The sequence below is a fragment of the Eubalaena glacialis genome, chromosome 13, assembly GCF_028564815.1.
Source record: "Eubalaena glacialis isolate mEubGla1 chromosome 13, mEubGla1.1.hap2.+ XY, whole genome shotgun sequence".
Lineage (NCBI taxonomy): Eukaryota > Metazoa > Chordata > Mammalia > Artiodactyla > Balaenidae > Eubalaena > Eubalaena glacialis.
Window position 1 is genome coordinate 46,048,103 of NC_083728.1, and position 17,762 is coordinate 46,065,864.

The following is a 17,762-nucleotide window of genomic DNA, read 5'->3' on the forward strand; positions in this document are numbered from 1 at the left end:
GTTTAGTGGAAAAAAATAACTAAAATTAAATAAAATTTAAAACTCAGTTCCTCTATTGCACTAACCATATGTAGTTGGTGGCTACCATATTGGACAGTATAGATCTAGAAGTTAGAGTGATGGCAAACAAGACTATAGGAAGCATTAGTATTTACTCTCAGTAAGGTATGAGGCATTATTTATAAGAAGGGGTCAGAGGGTAAGCATTTAAAGGTAGTAGAGTCGTAAAAATATGAACTTTGGAGTTAGACTTGAGTATCTCTGTTGCTTTTTAATCTGTGACCTCTTCCCACTTCAGTTTTCTTATCTGTAAAGTAATAATACCTGCATTATTGGGCCCTTAAAATTAAATGAGATAACCTAAATAGTGGGCTTTGAAATCTAGCACATTCCAAAGGTTCAACAAATTATAGCTCGATGCATGTATGGAAGTCATGAGCTCTGTTTGCATTTGAGTGTCGGGAACCCTCTGAGGGAGTTAGAATTTAATTAATTATTCGTGGGATGTAAGGTGGAAAGAAAGAGGAACTGTGACATTTTTTATAAATGTTATTGCATTATAAAGTATATATATAGAAAAGTGCACCAATTGTAAGTATAAAATGGATTTTCACAAAACAAACATACCCACGTAACCAGCACCCAGATCTAGAAACAAAACAGAGCATCTCAAAGTTCTCTCCGTGCTCTCAACAAAAGAAACCACTTTCCTGACTTCTAACACTACAGGTTAGTTTTGTCTGTTTGTAAATTTCATATAAATGGATTCATACAGTATGAGTGTATAAATGTCTGACTTTTTTCTCTCGACCACATATTTGTGAGATTTTCCATGTTGTTGTGTGGGACGTTAGTTTGTTTTTTCTCACTACTGTGTTGAATTCTACTGTATATGTATTGATCCATTCTACAGTGTGTGGTTATTTGGGTTGTTTCTAGATTCGGCCTATGGCAAATAGACCTGCTGTGTGCACTCTTCTATGTGTCTTTTGGTAATGGGTAAGCATTGGAATTTGAGTTTTCAATCTTGCACTTGTTGAGAACAGGAGATTCACCCATCCTATCATTTCATGAGCAGGAACCTTGGATAAACATAAAGAGTTGGAGGACCTTGTGGCTAAGTTCCTGAATGTAGAAGCTGCTATGGTCTTTGGGATGGGATTTGCAACGAACTCAATGAATATCCCTGCACTCGTTGGAAAGGTGAGAATTTGTTAACATAATTGTCTTCTGCTGTGTTATTCCTAAGACATAACTCTGAGCAGGTCCTTTGTTAGACGTATGACTGAGAAGTTTCTTTTCTTGGGCTTGGATGTTCAGCTTTTTGAATACATGTACTGTTACCGACCAGGATGCTTGGCCTCCTTAATCGATAGAAATTGATAAGAGGCCAGACAAGAGATTCAGGCAAGGCTTTATTGGGGCCCCTGCTGCAGCAGCGGGGGAGCTCGCCCCCAAGGAGGGGGGCGAGCTAGTTCCTCATATGGGGTGAGGGTAGGGGCAGGTCCTGGGGTAAGGCCAGAGGCGTGGCTTAGGTGGTTTGCCCACAGCTTTGGTGGTGTTGTGTGCAAGAGGCATATGCAGTACCCTGCTTTTGCTTCCGGCTCTTCAGAAGTGGCAGTTGGGTTTTTTGATCTTTTTGTATCTTGTTGTCCATAATTTGCCCCAACTGCACAAGTACACAGTTATTTTTAGTCCCATATAGTTTCTTTCTATTTTGTTGCACAAGGAGGTGAAGAGGTTTGTCCAGGTGCAAGCACTGCAGCAAAGGGTCCCAGGTCCCAGGTCCCAGCCTGTCTAAGTACCAGCTGAGTCCAGCATATCTCTTCATCATGATATCTGGTTATAGAATTGCAGCCCTAGATGGGAGTCAAACTTCCTCTTCAGTGACAGTTTTGCAAAATCAATTAAATTTTTCGGCCCCCGAGTCACCATGTTCAGCATAACAAATGCTTATTAAGCATTTATTTTAACAAAATGTTTTTTTTGTGTTATTTGTCCCTTTATTCATTCAATAAGTCGCTTATTGAGAATCTACTGTGTTCTCATATGAGGCAAGTTACAGAGCATACAGAGATGAACAAGACCTTTGCCCTGTAAATTCATGTAGTTTCTAATGGGGGTAATAACACACCAAATAACATAGGATAAATACCACAGAAAAGGGGTGCCCATCAATGGGGAAGGACAAAAGAGTTGTCCCCTAACTCTTCTCGAGAAAGGCTGAGATGCTTGTGCAAAGTAGGTGACATGAGAACAGAATCTGTTACTTATCTGTTTAGATAAGTAAGTTGTTTTCTTAAGACAGGAAAGAGTGAGCAACATGTGTGAAGCACTGAGGTTTGGAAGAATTAGAACGTAGGAGAATGGATGAAGAAGAGACCAGAGGCAAAGGCAGTTACCAAATTGTAAAGAGCCTTATAGTGTAAATCATGCTAGAGTGTTGGGAATTCTCCTGGAGAAAAATGAAGAGTTGGTTTGTTCATTTTAAGTAAGCAAGTGCCATAGTCAGATTTATGTTTTTAAAAATCTGACTCATGACAACTAATATAATGTAGTATATGATCTTTGATTGGATTCTGCATTGAAAAAAATAGAAGGAAAGGAAACATCTGTAAAAGGCATCAAAACATTTTTAGGACAGTTGGAAAATTTTGAATTTGAACTGTATATTAGATGATAGCATTGTATTAATGTTTAATTTCAAAGGTGTGATCATTGCGATCGTGTAGGAGAATGTCCTTTTTCCTAGTAGACACGTGCTAAAGAATTTCAGGGTGAGGTATCATGAGGTTTACAAGTAACTCTCAAATGTCCACCAAAAAAAATTATAAATACACACACAATGTCTGGGGTATGGAGATGTGAGAATTTTGCTGGCTTTGACCTCAAAAACTTAAAAATGTATCATGTGTGAGATTTCTAAAATATAAGGGAGAACTCTAAGATTCCGGGTGGCCATTGAAAAAGGTCTTTATTTTTAATTTTTTTGCATGTCTCTGCATTTTGAGTCTGCTTGAGCAATTTCATAATTTAGAAATCTTGAAATTAATAAAGAAAAATAATTTTACAAACAGTAATTTATATAAGCAGTAAATTACAGTGACCTTCTCTCCTTGCCTCAGACTGAATTGCCATCCATACTTTTCCAGATGCAAAGTTTTAACTGTAAAGCAGTGATGCCTCTGTCTACATGGATGTTAATATAGTAGGGAATGAGAATCAGAAAACAAGAGCTTGAAATGTTTTGCAGAAACTATACCTGCCTTCCAGTAGGAGTGCCCCGAAACCATTCCAAATAATCCAGCATGGGATTGAAAAGCCTCAGCAAATCCACAACCCACCCAAAATCATATTAGTTTTCCTGCCAACCATCAATCCTTTAGACTCTACCCGGTGCTTAACCAAGACCTTGGATGACCTCCTCTGCTGAAAATTATATGCAAATGTTTCAAAAATGTGTTAACCCTTAACAGATCCCCAACTCCATCAGCAAATTGCTCTAGAGAATTTTATCCACGTAGACACCAGTTTAAACTCTTGGCTTTTTAAAATTAAAGAGGGTTTTGGAGAATCTATGTTATAGACCTTAAAGTGAGTTCCTGTTCCCACATGTTTTCCCTTCATTTTATTTATTCGCCTATGTTTCATGTGCTTATTTTCTACCAGGGATGCCTCATCTTAAGCGATGAGTTAAACCATGCATCTCTTGTGCTTGGGGCCCGACTCTCAGGTGCAACCATAAGGATCTTCAAACACAACAGTGAGTATCAGTGTTTTTATCCAATAGGTACCTCTTGCTTCTAGACAAAAGCAAAGATTATTGATGGGGCTTAGTCTTTGCTCTTCGACCTGGGAGCTTAGCTAATGAAACACAGTCATGTTTATACTCACTACTGGCTTGTTAACCTCTGCTGACCTGGAACAAATGGTTGAACTGCATTAAAAACCCAGATTGCTAAGTGTAACCCAAACACATTAGTGTCGCTGTCATTAGTGGTCTTGCAGCGCGGCCTCTGAAGCCATGACTGAGCTCTTAGACTGCACGTAATTATCAGAAGTGTGATAATGCCTCCTCTTTTGTAACTCTGCCTTGAGAAAGTTTAAAGACTTAAGTTTTTTTTTAAATTTATTTTTTCACTGAAGCACAGTTGATTTACAGCATTGTGATAATTTCTGCTGTACAGCAAAGTGACTCACTTATATATGCATTCTTTTTATATTCTTTTCCATTATGGTTTATCTCGGGATGTTGAATGTAGTTCTCTGTGCTGTACAGTAGGACCTTGTTGTTTATCCATTCTATACATAATAGTTTGCATCTACTAACCCCAAACTCCCAGTCCACCCCTCCCCCACTCCCCCTCCCCCTTGGAGGGCCACAAGTCTGTTCTCTATGTCTGTGAGTCTGTCTCTCTTTTGTAGATAAGTTCATCTGTGTCATATTTTAGATTCCACATATAAATGATATTATACGGTATTTGTCTTTCTCTGTTTGACTTACTTCACTTAGTATGAAAATCTCTAGTTGTATCCATATTGCTGCAAATGATATTATTTCATTCTTTTTTATGGCTGAGTTGTATTCCATTGTGTATATGAATCATAGCTCTTTTTTTTAACATCTTTATTGGAGTATAATTGCTTTACAATGGTGTGTTAGTTTCTGCTTTATAACAAAGTGAATCGGTTATACATATACATATGTTCCCATATCTCTTCCCTCTTGCATCTCCCTCCCACCCACCCTCCCTATCCCACCCCTCTAGGTGATCACAAAGCACCGGGCTGATCTCCCTGTGCTATGCAGCTGCTTCCAGTAGCCATCTATTTTACGTTTGGTAGTGTATATATGTCCATGCCACTCTCTCACCTTGTCCCAGCTTACCCTTCCCCCTCCCAGTGTCCTCAAGTCCATTCTCTAGTAGGTTTGCGTCTTTATTCCCATCTTGCCCCTAGGTTCTTCACGACTTTTTTTTTTTTTTTTTTAGATTCCATATATATGTGTTAGCATACGGTATTAGTTTTTCTCTTTCTGACTTACTTCACTCTGTAGGACAGACTCTAGGTCCATCCACCACACTACAAATAACTCAATTTCATTTCTTTTTATGGCTGAGTAATATTCCATTGTATATATGTGCCACATCTTCTTTATCCATTCATCCGATGATGGACACCTAGGTTGCTTCCATGTCCTAGCTATAGTAAACAGAGCTGCAATGAATATTTTGGTACATGACTCTTTCTGAATTATGGTTTTCTCAGGGTATATGCCCAGTAGTGGCATTGCTGGGTCGTATGGTAGTTCTATTTTTAGTTTTTTAAGGAACCTCCATACTGTTCTCCATAGTGGCTGTATCAATTTACATTCCCACCAACAGTGTATGAGGGTTCCCTTTTCTCCACACCTTCTCCAGCATTTATTGTTTGTAGATTTTTTGGTGATGGCCATTCTGACCAGTGTGAGATGATATCGCATTGTAGTTTTGATTTGCATTTCTCTAATGATTAATGATGTTGAACATTCTTTCATGTGTTTGTTGGCAATCTGTATATCTTCTTAGGAGAAATGTATATTTAGGTTTTCTCCCCATTTTTGGATTGGGTTGTTTGTTTTTTTGATATTGAGCTGCATGAGCTGCTTGTAAAATTTGGAGATTAATCCTTTATCAGTTGTTTCATTTGCAAATATTTTCTCCCATTCTGAGGGTTGTCTTTTCATCTTGTTTATGTCTTCCTTTGCTGTGCAAAAGCTTTTAAGTTTCATTAGGTCCCATTTGTTTACTTTTGTTTTTATTTCCATTTCTCTATGAGGTGGGTCAAAAAGGATCTTGCTGTGATTTATGTCATAGAGTGTTCTGCCTATGTTTTCCTCTAAGGGTTTGATAGTGTCTGGTCTTACATTTAGGTCTCTAAACCATTTTAAGTTTATTTTTGTGTATGGTGTTAGGGAGTGTTCTAATTTCATTCTTATACATGTAGCTGTCCAGTTTTCCCAGCACCACTTATTGAAGAGGCTGTCTTTTCTCCACTGTATATTCTTGCCTCTTTTATCAAAGATAAGGTGACCATATGTGGGTGGGTTTATCTCTGGGCTTTCTATCCTGTTCCATTGATCTATATTTCTGTTTTTGTGCCAGTACCATACTGTCTTGATTACTGTAGTTTTGTAGTATAGTCTGAAGTCAGGGAGGCTGATTCTTCCAGCTCCGTTTTTCTTGCTCAAGATTGCTTTGGCTATTTGGGGTCTTTTGTGTTTCCATACAAATTGTGAAATTTTTTGTTCTAGTTCTGTGAAAAATGCCAGTGGTAGTTTGATAGGGATTGCATTGAATCTGTAGATTGCTTTGGGTAGTATAGTCATTTTCACAATGTTGACTCTTCCAATCCAAGAACATGGTATATCTCTCCATCTATTTGTATCATCTTTAATTTCTTTCATCAGTGTCTTATAATTTTCTGCATACAGGTCTTTCATCTCCTTAGGTAGGTTTATTCCTACATATTTTATTCTTTTTGTTGCAATGGTAAATGGGAGTGTTTTCTTCATTTCACTTCCAGATTTTTCATCATTAGTGTATAGGAATGCAAGAGATTTCTGTGCATTAATTTTGTATCCTGCTACTTTACTAAATTCATTGATTAGTTCTAGTAGTTTTCTGGTAGCATCTTTAGGATTCTCTATGTATAGTATCATGTCATCTGCAAACAGTGACAGCTTTACTTCTTCTTCTCTGGTTTGGATTCCTTTTATTTCTTTTTCTTCTCTGATTGCTGTGGCTAAAACTTCCAAAACTATGTTGAATAATAGTGGTGAGAGTGGGCAACCTTGTCTTGTTCCTGATCTTAGTGGAAATGGTTTCAGTTTTTCACCATTGAGGATGATGTTGGCTGTGGGTTTGTCATATATGGCCTTTATTATGTTGAGGTAAGTTCCCTCTATGCCTACTTTCTGGAGAGTTTTTATCATAAATGGGTGTTGAATTTTGTCAAAAACTTTCTCTGCATCTATTGAGATGGTCATATGGTTTTTCTCCTTCAATTTGTTAATATGGTGTATCACATTGATTGATTTGCGTATATCAAAGAATCCTTGCATTCCTGGGATAAACCCCACTTGGTCATGGTGTATGATCCTTTTAATGTGCTGTTGGATTCTGTTTGCTAGTATTTTGTTGAGGATTTTTGCATCTATGTTCATCAGTGATATTGGTCTGTAGTTTTCTTTGTTTGTGACATCTTTGGTTTTGGTATCAGGGTGATGGTGGCCTCGTAAAATGAGTTTAGGAGTGTTCCTCCCTCTGCTATATTTTGGAAGAGTTTGAGAAGGATAGGTGTTAGCTCTTCTCTAAATGTTTGATAGAATTCGCCTGTGAAGCCATCTGGTCCTGTGCTTTTGTTTGTTGGAAGATTTTAAATCACAGTTTCAATTTCAGTGCTTGTGAGTGGTCTGTTCATATTTTCTCTTTCTTCTTGGTTCAGTCTCAGAAGGTTGTGCATTTCTAAAATTTGTCCATTCCTTCCAGGTTGTCCATTTTATTGGCATATCGTTGCTTCTAGTAATCTCTCATGATCCTTTGTATTTCTGCAGTGTCAGTTGCTACTTCACCTTTTTCATTTCTAATTCTATTGATTTGAGTCTTCTCCCTTTTTTCTTGATGAGTCTGGTAATGGTTTATCAATTTTGTTTATCTTCTCAAAGAACCAGCTTTTAGTTTTATTGATCTTTGCTATTGTTTCCATCATTTCTTTTTCATTTATTTCTGATCTGATCTTTATGATTTCTTTCCTTCTGCTAACTTTGGGGTTTTTTGTTCTTTTTGTTCTTTCTCTAATTGCTTTAAGGTTAGGTTGTTTATTTGAGATGTTTCTTGTTTCTTAAGGTAGGATTTTATTGCTATAAACTTACCTCTTAGAACTGCTTTTGCTGTATCCCATAGGTTTTGAGTAATCGTGTTTTCATTGTCATTTGTTTCTAGGTATTTTTTGATTTCCTCTTTGATTTCTTCAGTGATCTCTTGGTTATTAAGTAGTGTATTGTTTAGCCTCCATGTGTTTGTATTTTTTACAGATTTTTTCCTGTAATTGATATCTAGTCTCATAGCATTGTGGTCAGAAAAGGTACTTGATACGATTTCAATTTTCTTAAATTTACCAAGGCTTGACTTGTGACCCAAGATATGATCTATCCTGGAGAATGTTCCATGAGCACTTGAGAACAAAGTGTATTCTGTTGTTTTGGGATGGAATGTCCTATAAATATCAATTAAGTCCACCTTGTTTAATGTATCATTTAAAGCTTGTGTTTCCTTATTTATTTTCATTTTGGATGATCTGTCCATTGGTGAAAGTGGGGTGTTAAAGTCCCCTACTATGATTGTGCTAATGTCAATTTCCCCTTTTGTGGCTGTTAGCATTTGCCTTATGTATTGAGGTGCTCCTATGTTGGGTGCATAAATATTTACAATTGTTATATCTTCTTCTTGGATTGATCCCTTGATTATTATGTAGTGTCCTTCTTTGTCTCTTGTAATAGTCTTTTTTTTAAAGTCTATTTCGTCTGAAATGAGAATTGCTACTCCAGCTTTCTTTTGATTTCCATTTACATGGAATATCTTTTTCCATCCCCTCACTTTCAGTCTGTATGTGTCCCTAGGTCTGAAGTGGGTCTCTTGTAGACAGCATATATATGGGTCTTGTTTTTGTATCCATTCAGCCAGTCAATGCCTTTTGGTTGGAGCATTTACTCCATTTACATTTAAGGTAATTATCAATATGTATGTTCCTATTACCATTTTCTTAATTGTTTTAGGTTTGTTATTGTAGGTCTTTCCCTTCTTTTGTGTTTCCTGCCTAGAGAAGTTCCTTTAGCATTTGTTGTAAAGCTGGTTTGGTGATGCTGACTTCTCTTAGCTTTTGCTTGTCTGTAAAGGTTTTAATTTCTCCGTCAAATCTGAATGAGATCTTTGCTGGATAGAGTAATCTTGGTTGTAGGTTTTTCCCTTTCATCACTTTAAATATGTCCTGCCACTCCCTTCTGGCTTGCAGAGTTTCTGCTGAAAGATCAGCTGTTAACCTTATGGGGATTCCCTTGTATGTTATTTGTTGTTTTTCCCTTGCTGCTTTTAATATTTTTTCTTTGTATTTAATTTTTGATAGTTTGATTAATATGTGTCTTGGTGTGTTTCTCCTTGAGTTTATCCTATATGGGACTCTCTGTGCTTACTGGACTTGAATAATTATTTCCTTACCCATATTAGGGAAGTTTTCAACTATAATCTCTTCAAATATTTTCTCAGTCCCTTTCTTTTTCTCTTCTTCTTCTGGGACCCCTATAATTTGAATGTTGGTGCATTTAATGTTGTCCCAGAGGTCTCTGAGACTGTCCTCAATTCTTTTCATTCTTTTTTCTTTATTCTGCTCTGCAGTAGTTATTTCCACTATTTTATCTTCCAGGTTACTTATCCGTTCTTCTGCCTCAGTTTTTCTGCTATTGATTCCTTCTAGAGAATTTTTAATTTCATTTATTGTGTTTTTTATGATTGTTTGTTTGCTCTTTAGTTCTTCTAGGTCCTTGTTAAATGTTTCTTGTATTTTCTCCATTCTATTTCCAAGATTTTGGATCATCTTTACTATCATTACTCTGAATTCTTTTTCAGGTAGACTGACTGTTTCCTCTTCGTTTGTTAGGTCTGGTGCGTTTTTACCTTGCTCCTTCATCTGCTGTGTGTTTCTCTATCTTCTTATTTTGCTTATCTTACTGTGTTTGGGGTCTCCTTTTCACAGGCTGCAGGTTTGTAGTTCCCGTTGTTTTTGGTGTCTGCCCTCAGTGGCTGAGGTTGGTTCAGTGTGTTGTGTAGGCTTCCTGGTTGAGGGGACTAGTGCCTGTGTTCTGGTGGATGAGGCTGGATCTTGTCTTTCTGGTATGCAGGTCCATGTCTGGTGGTGTGTTTTGGTGTGTCTGTGACCTTATTATGATTTTAGGCAGCCTCTCTGCTAATGGGTGGGGTTGTGTTCCTGTCTTGCTTGTTGTTTGGCATAGGGTGTCCAGCACTGTAGCTTGCTGGTCGTTGAGTGGAGCTAGGTCTTGGCATTGAGATGGAGATCTCTGGGTGATTTTCGCCGTTTGATATCACATGGAGCTGGGAGGTCTCTGGTGGACCAATGTCCTGAACTTGGCTCTCCCACCTCAGAGACACAGCCCTGAAGCCTGGCTGGAGCACCAAGAGCCTGTCATGCACACGGCTGCTGATGTTGGAGAGTCCCCCAAAGAGGTGGAGCTCCCTGGGGACCAGGCACCAGCAGCAGCTGTGTTTGGAATCTCTTTCTACACAGAAGCCGCTGGTAGCCGCACCATATCTTCTTTTTCCATTCATCTGTCAATGGACATTTAGGTTGTTTCCATGTGAAGACTTAAGTTTTATGTTATAGTCAGGTAAAAAGTGATCTTGTTCCTTAGCCGAAATGCCTCCTTTCACTATCCCACCCCCCACACACACACACACACAAACCATCTAGTCAGTGTCATTGCAGTGCCCTTTCAGGCTCCTGGGTGTGAGGTTTTGTGATGAGGTCAAGGCAGCATGGGAAGTATTAGGAAATACTTAGAAGGAGGTGGTGGTGGACACCTGAGTTCTCTCGTCCAGCTCTGCCCCTGATTTTTTGCATCACCTTGTGTAGATCCTTTCCTCTTTCTTGTACTCAGTTTTCCCACTGCAAAATGAAGGTATTCAACTATATGATGTGTAAGGATCCTCCTAGTTCAAAGTTCCTGATCCTAATTCTTCATTACTCTCATCAGAACTCTCCTTTCTTTCTGTGTGCATCCATGTGTCCACACACACACACTTGTTTTCTCTCTCTTCTTTCTCACTGCTATTCTCTCCTACTTTCCCTCCCCCTCTATTTTTCCCTGTTCCTCTTCCTTGGCACTCTCCCTTCGTTCTCCAAGGAAGTAACAAAGATTGAAGTGAGAAGAAGAAAACAAAGAAGTGAGGAAGAATTGTTCCAGCTCTGTTGTGCCCACTTCACAGAAACCTCAAACCGTAAAACAGTTATCCCCCAGGAGAGGAAAGCCAATGCATGGGAGCATTCCAAAGTGACCCCCCTTTTCCAACTTGTAGAGTTATTCTGATGAAAAATTTCCTCTCACTGAGTGGGGTGAGTTCTGGCTATTCCTTTACTGAACCCCCTTCAGCGGCTGTGTGAGAAGAACACTCTGGAGTGAAGTTCAGGCCAGGAACTCTGCAAGAACCAGACTGAGGCCCCTCAGACCTACAGCTCAACTCTGACCATTAGCTCAATGCTAATTCAAAATATGTTGACTCCATTTCTTAATGTTACATCAACCACTCAGTCTTTGCTTTCATCTCTGATAAGCCAAGTTTAGTTCCTCCAGTTCTGTTTCTTTTTCTTCATTTATCATCAATTGTCACATCCAGATTCAAATTATCTTCACAGTGTTGGTAATTCATATTTGGAGTAGGCATCTTTCAGGGGTTCAAAAAATGAATTTATTAAGAGATGAAGGAAAATGCTTTTGACATTAGCACAATGTGCTATGCCTTTTTGATTCTTTGACAAGGCAGGTAATTGGTGATCAAAAATTCTGTCTTCCTGAGGAAGGATAAAGGAAATAGTGGATAATTATTCAACTGTAGTTGCATCCATGGATATGATTAAACGTGATGATCTCACTCTTGGAGAGAAACATCTATCAATGGCAGCCTCTCATTTCTTCACTCAATTCTACTGAGGGCAATGGAATGTCACGGTCCTAGTTGCACAATAGAAACATCTAGGAATATCTATGAAAGGTCAATGACTCGGTCCACCTACAGACCAAGTGAATCAAAATATTCAGGTTGGGACCAAGGCAGTTGCATTTCTTCAGAGCTCCCCACGTGATTCTGATGCATAGTGAGGGATATAAGCCCTAATATAAGGTTATTTTCTAAACTCATTTAGTCTAAGCTGACCCTGGATCTTGCCAGTATGCCCGGAGATATATCACCAGACACACATTGTCACATTAACTATCCTCAGGCTTCCTGTCACCATGATGAGCACTCTTTTACACTCCTGGTCTAAAGTTGGTAAAGGGAGTCACAAAATGCAGAAAAAGTGTTCTAAGCCAAAACTCACTAAGCATTTATCAAACAACTTTTCTGATTCAGGCACTATGTTAGGGCTTTGGAGAACTATAAAAATGATAAGGTAATATCTTAGCTAACTGAGAGCTTACAATCTAGTAGGAGGAGCAGATATATACAAAAGTAATTATCATGGGTTGAAGTGAAAAAGGGCCACAGTGGTATCAGGCAGTGGTTAAGAGTAAAGGCTTTGACAAATGTATCTTTTCACACCCACTGGAATAGTTACAATCCAAAAGATGACATCAAATGTTGTCAGAGGTGTGGAGCAACTAGAACACTCACCCATCCCATAACTGTAGTGTAAGTGGCACAACTCGTTTAGAAAACCCTTTGGCAAATCTTGTAAAGCTAAACACATCCCTATGCTATGACCCAGAAATCCCATGGCTCAGAATTCCCAGGAAAATGAAAGCATATGTCCAGTAAAAGGTTTGTACAAGACTGTTCATAGGAGCTTTATTCATAATACTCAAAACTGGAAACAACCCAAATATCTATCAATAGGAGAATAGAAAAAAAAATGCCTTATTCATATAATAGAAGACAATTCTACAATAAAAAAGGAATAAACTACTGATACAAAGTGGATGACTCTCAAGAAACATCATTTTTAATTAAATAAACCATATACAAAAGAGTACACACAGTATGAATTTGTTTATAGAAAACTCAAAAACAGATAAAACAATTCTGTGGTGATATAAATCACAACAATACTTGCCTCTCCTTGTAGGGGAGGAAAATTAGTAAGAAGAGGCATGAAAAACTTTCTGGGGTGATAGAAATGTTGTTATTTTGAGTGGGGTGATGCTCACGTTCTTATTAAAATTCATTGCATTGTGCACTTAAGATCTATACATTTCCTTATAAATAAATTTTCCTAAAATGTTAATTATCATACAGCATATATAAATTTAAAACCATCAATTTGGTATTTTTTCTAAAAAGTATAGGCCTTGACCTAAACATTAGTGTCCTTGTCCTATAGCCTATTATCATGTGGTCCTAGGAAAATTACTTAACCTTCTTAGATCTCTATTTACTAATTCCAAAAATAATCTCTATTATGATGCCTGATTCATGGTATGCTGGAGAAGGAATATGAAGTGCTTAGCACAATACCTGGTAATAGAAACTACTGAATTGTTTGTACCTGCTGTGTTATTATGATTATTATTATCCTCATCATTGTCATCACCAGCGCCACTAAGGGATAGTAGAGAACATTATGGTGACCCAGAAGAATGCAGAGGTCATCTCATTAAGGGGACTGCATGAAATGCATAGCATTTGCCAGACTTTGAAGGATTAAGAGAATTCTAATCAGGGGTGAGGGAAAGGAAGTTTCAAACAGAAGACTAATCTGCAGTGTGCAAAGACAACAAGACCCCCAAGTGTGTCCTGAGTGTGGGGCTGAACTACTGGAGAAGAGCCTTAAAATTAAGGCCTTGGCCAGTTAATGTAGAGCCACAAAGACATGTATATAAGCCAAGATGTATGTACTTCAAGAAGCAAGGAAAAGTGCCTGTTCTGCTGTGTGCCATGCTGTCCCTTGGAGGGATTAGCTTTGCTCACAGCATTTAGTAGCCCTCCCAGGTGTCCAGGGGAGCTGAAAACAGAGATACAAGCAGCTTTGGGTTAAAACTTTGAACAGCATCAGGTGGAAAAAATTTGTATTTATGGATTGTAAAGATCAGCTCTCCTCAAAGCAGTTCTCTTATCCCTTTAATGATTCAGGAACCAATTCCAATGTGTGTGGGGTTCTCTACACCAACAAGAAATTCTGCAACACAAGCTGGGCATCCAACAATTCAGCTTATTTCTGACACTATCTACCTGGTGACGGCATCAGACTCCACAGGTCTGTCCCCATTTCAGATGCCAATCTCACGTCCAGGTTGTCACCTGTGCTTCTGAGTGACCAGCTAAAAATCAGAAGTTCCCATCACCCTCTCCTTTAGGTTCAACTAATTTGCTAGAGCAGCTCACAAAACTCAGGAAACCAGTTTACTTACTAGATTATCAGCTAACTATAAAAGGTTATAACTCAGTAACAGCCAGAGGGAAGAGATGAACAGGGCAAGGTGGGTGGGAAAGCATGCAGGAGCTTCCACAACCTCTCCCTGAATCTCCAGGTTTGTTTCATCAACTCAGAAGCTCTCTGAACCCCATCCTTCTGGGGGCTTACGGAGGTCTCATTGGCACAATTGATTAAATCATTTGCCATTGGCCATTGGTGATTGAACTCAATCTCCAGCCCCTAACCCTCCCCAGAGGTTGGGAGGAAAGACTGAAAATTCCAACCATCTAATCACTGGTCAGTTCCCCTGGCAACCAGCCCCCATCCGTAGGTGCTTTCCAAAAGTCACCTCATTAACATAACAAAAGACACCAATATAGCTTTCAGCACTCAGGAAATTCTAAGTGTTTTAGGAGCTATGTGCCAGGAACAGTGTAGTGGATGAAGACCAAATACATCATTTCTTATTACAAATCACAATATCTCACCTTCTCCATCTGCATTTATCATTTGGAATTCAGCCCAAATTGTACCATTCACCAGTCTTCCCTTGGAAATTCTATAGAGATGATGATGATGATAGATAGATGATAGATAGGTAGATAGATAGATAGATAGATAGATAGATAATAGATAGATGATAGAATGATGAAGTAAATGGGATTCAGTGTTAATAGATGAATCTGGGTAAAATGTACCTGGGTGTTCTTTGTAGTATTCTTATTCTTGCAAATATTTTTGTTAAGTTTGAAATTATTTTCAGACAAAATTGTAATTCCTTAATCCTTTGCCGAAATTATAATTCAAGGATTTCATTTTATCTTCCAATTTTACACAGCTTTTAAAACATTCAGTAACTTAATCCTCATGCTCTCTGTTTATACCCCCAGATAACAGATAACACTTCTTATCTATATCTTTATAATACATGTCCGCTGTGGTTATTTTATACCAGCAAATAGCACTTATTGAGAATTTACTCTGTGCCAGATGCTGAGCTAATAACCTTCTCTTATGTATTTATTTAACCCTGTGGATGGTCCTCATTTACAGGTGAGGAGATTCAGGCCTAAATAGGTTGTTGAATACCTGTCCAAGATCATAGAGCCCCTCAGTGGTGAAGCCTGGCACTGTCTGTACAAATCCTGCTTTTCCCAATTAAGGATCGCATGCGGTGAGGGTCAGAGTCCATCATTTAATCCATGACATTCTGTTACGTATGAACTGCTATGGCTCTTTAGTTCTCTGTGGGAGGTAGAATAATGGTCCCCCAACATGCCTGTGTTTTAATCCCCAGAGCCTGTGACCATATTATATTTTGTGATAAAGGGGAATGAAGGATCCAGATGGAATTCAGGTTGCTACTCAGATAATCTTAAAGTAAAGAGATTGCACGGGGTCCAGGGTAATCACAGGGTCCTTAAATGTGGAAAAGGGAAACAGAAGAGTGAGTGTCAGAGTGATGCCATGTGAGAAAAACTTCAAGCCATTGCTGGCTTTGGAGATCAAAGAAACCACAGCCAATGAATGCCAGAAGCCTCTAGAAGCTGCAAAAAGCAAGGAAATGGGTCTCCCCCGACCCAGCTTCCAGAAAGGAAAGCACCTCGACTTGGTTTTAGCCCAGTAAGACCCATTTCAGAGTTTTGGCCTCCAGAACTGTAAGATAATTTGTGTTTCATAAAGCCCTACGTTTGTGTTAATTTTTTCCAGCAGCTGTAAGAAACTAATACACTTTCATTCTCAGGTACACAGATCCCTTGTTCTCACTCACTAATGTGCTCAACAGGACTTTTACCCATGAACAACTCTCCCTGCTGTTGTATTTACACCACAGAAACAGCCACCTTTGAGAGCAAGGCTACCTCCAGGGTCCTTGAAACGACTTCTCACTTGAGAGGTCCTGGAGGTGAGATGGCATATAGAGGGGAAAATAATTAAATGGAGCCCTAATAGGTAAGGCATCAGTTGCTGCTGGCGCTCTTTCTTGCTTTACTATTCCCAGGATAATACTAAACACCTCAGTAAACAATGATGCTTTAATCCTTAATACGTATCCATACAGATTGAAATGATAACGTGGAGATTTTTTGAAGGATCTGCAGAAGATGAAAGTTGCCTTCCTATGTGTGCAGGAGGCATGCAACCAGCCCAGATAGGAGCTAATAACTTATGAGACAGAGTTTAAGAATGGCCCCCTAAACTGGAATGTTCTTAAACATCAGGATTATGGGATTTCATGCAACTACACTTGCTCTGCTTTCCTGGACTTTGCTCCACCTGTGTCCTCTGCTTATATCTTAAGGATGCTCTCCTGACTTTGGGGGGAGAAGAGGTCCTATTTTTATGTAGATCAATACTAGAGGATACCCACTTGTTATTTAGAGCCATAGTAAATAAATCAGAATTCTGGGCCCTTGAATTTTTGCATTCTGTATGCGAAAAATATACCTGAAGTGTAGTCAAACCATTGCAGACCATCATAATAAACTTTGAATCCTATGTGACCTGGATTGACCAATAACTTCAAGCTAGTCATCATTTCTTTATTTCCCACAAAATCAGAATGAGGAACTGAACAAAATCAGAACACCCAAAAGCTATACTCTCTAAGGAAAAGTAGACAACTCAGAAGTGCAGTTTTAGCAGAATTTATCACCAGGGCTTGTTCTTCCTGGATTGCAAATGTTACAATTACAGTCAGCCCTCCATTTCTGCATGCTCCACATCCACCAGATTCAACCAACTACAGATGCAAAATATTTGGGAGAAAAATTCCAGAAAGTTACAAAAAGCAAAAGTTTATCACATGCTGGCAACTATTTATACAGCATTTACATTGTATTAGGTATTATAAATAACCTAGAGATGATTTAAAGTATATGGGAGGATATGCATAGTTTATATGCAAACACTATGCCATTTTATATAAAGGACTTGAGCATCTGCAGATTCGTGTGTCCACAGGGGCTCCTGAAACCAATCCCCCATGGATACAAAGGGATGACTGTACTGAGATCCTAACTCTCATTTATTCAGCATTCACTGCTGCCAAGCGCTACATTAAGCCCTTTATATAATCAACCATTTAAATTTAACAAAAATCCAGATTCCTATTTCTCTTCATTATTCCCACTTATTAAGAGAAAACAATGCTCAAAGTGATTGAATGACCTGCCCAAGGACACACGCATGACATATGGTGGTAAGAGTCAAAATTCAAACCCAAGTCTGTTGCTCTTGTCTTGGTTCATTTCCCCTAGGAGCAGACCTGAGACATGGATGTGAAGGCAAGTCATTTATTTAGGAAGTGATCCCAGGATGAGTCAGAGAAGCAGGGGATGAAGACAGAGCAGGGGAGGTGGCCAATAAAGGGCGTGTTGTCAAGCATGTTAGCACAGTAAACACCTGGAGCTCAAGCCTACTAGGAAACTCTGGGTGCCAGTATAGACATGCCTCAGTGTTATCCCACCTGAGGGGTGGGAACTGGGGTATTTATGCACCAGTTCCCACTTGTGGTTGGTTGAGGGTTGTCCTGACTCAGGCTGAGTATGCTCCCACAGCCAGAAAAATATGTCTTGGACAAA

At 38.9% G+C, this 17,762-nt stretch overlaps 1 protein-coding gene across 1 annotated transcript in view; it reads left to right on the forward strand.

The window, feature by feature from the left end:
* The window catches only part of SPTLC3 (serine palmitoyltransferase long chain base subunit 3), a 133,796-nt gene that overhangs the window by 55,991 nt on the left and 60,043 nt on the right, over window positions 1-17,762 (forward strand). Inside the window, exons 6-7 of the mRNA XM_061208450.1 lie at window positions 1,079-1,203; window positions 3,670-3,763. Coding sequence (XP_061064433.1) covers window positions 1,079-1,203; window positions 3,670-3,763 — 219 coding nt within the window. The remainder of the gene's footprint in view (window positions 1-1,078; window positions 1,204-3,669; window positions 3,764-17,762) is intronic.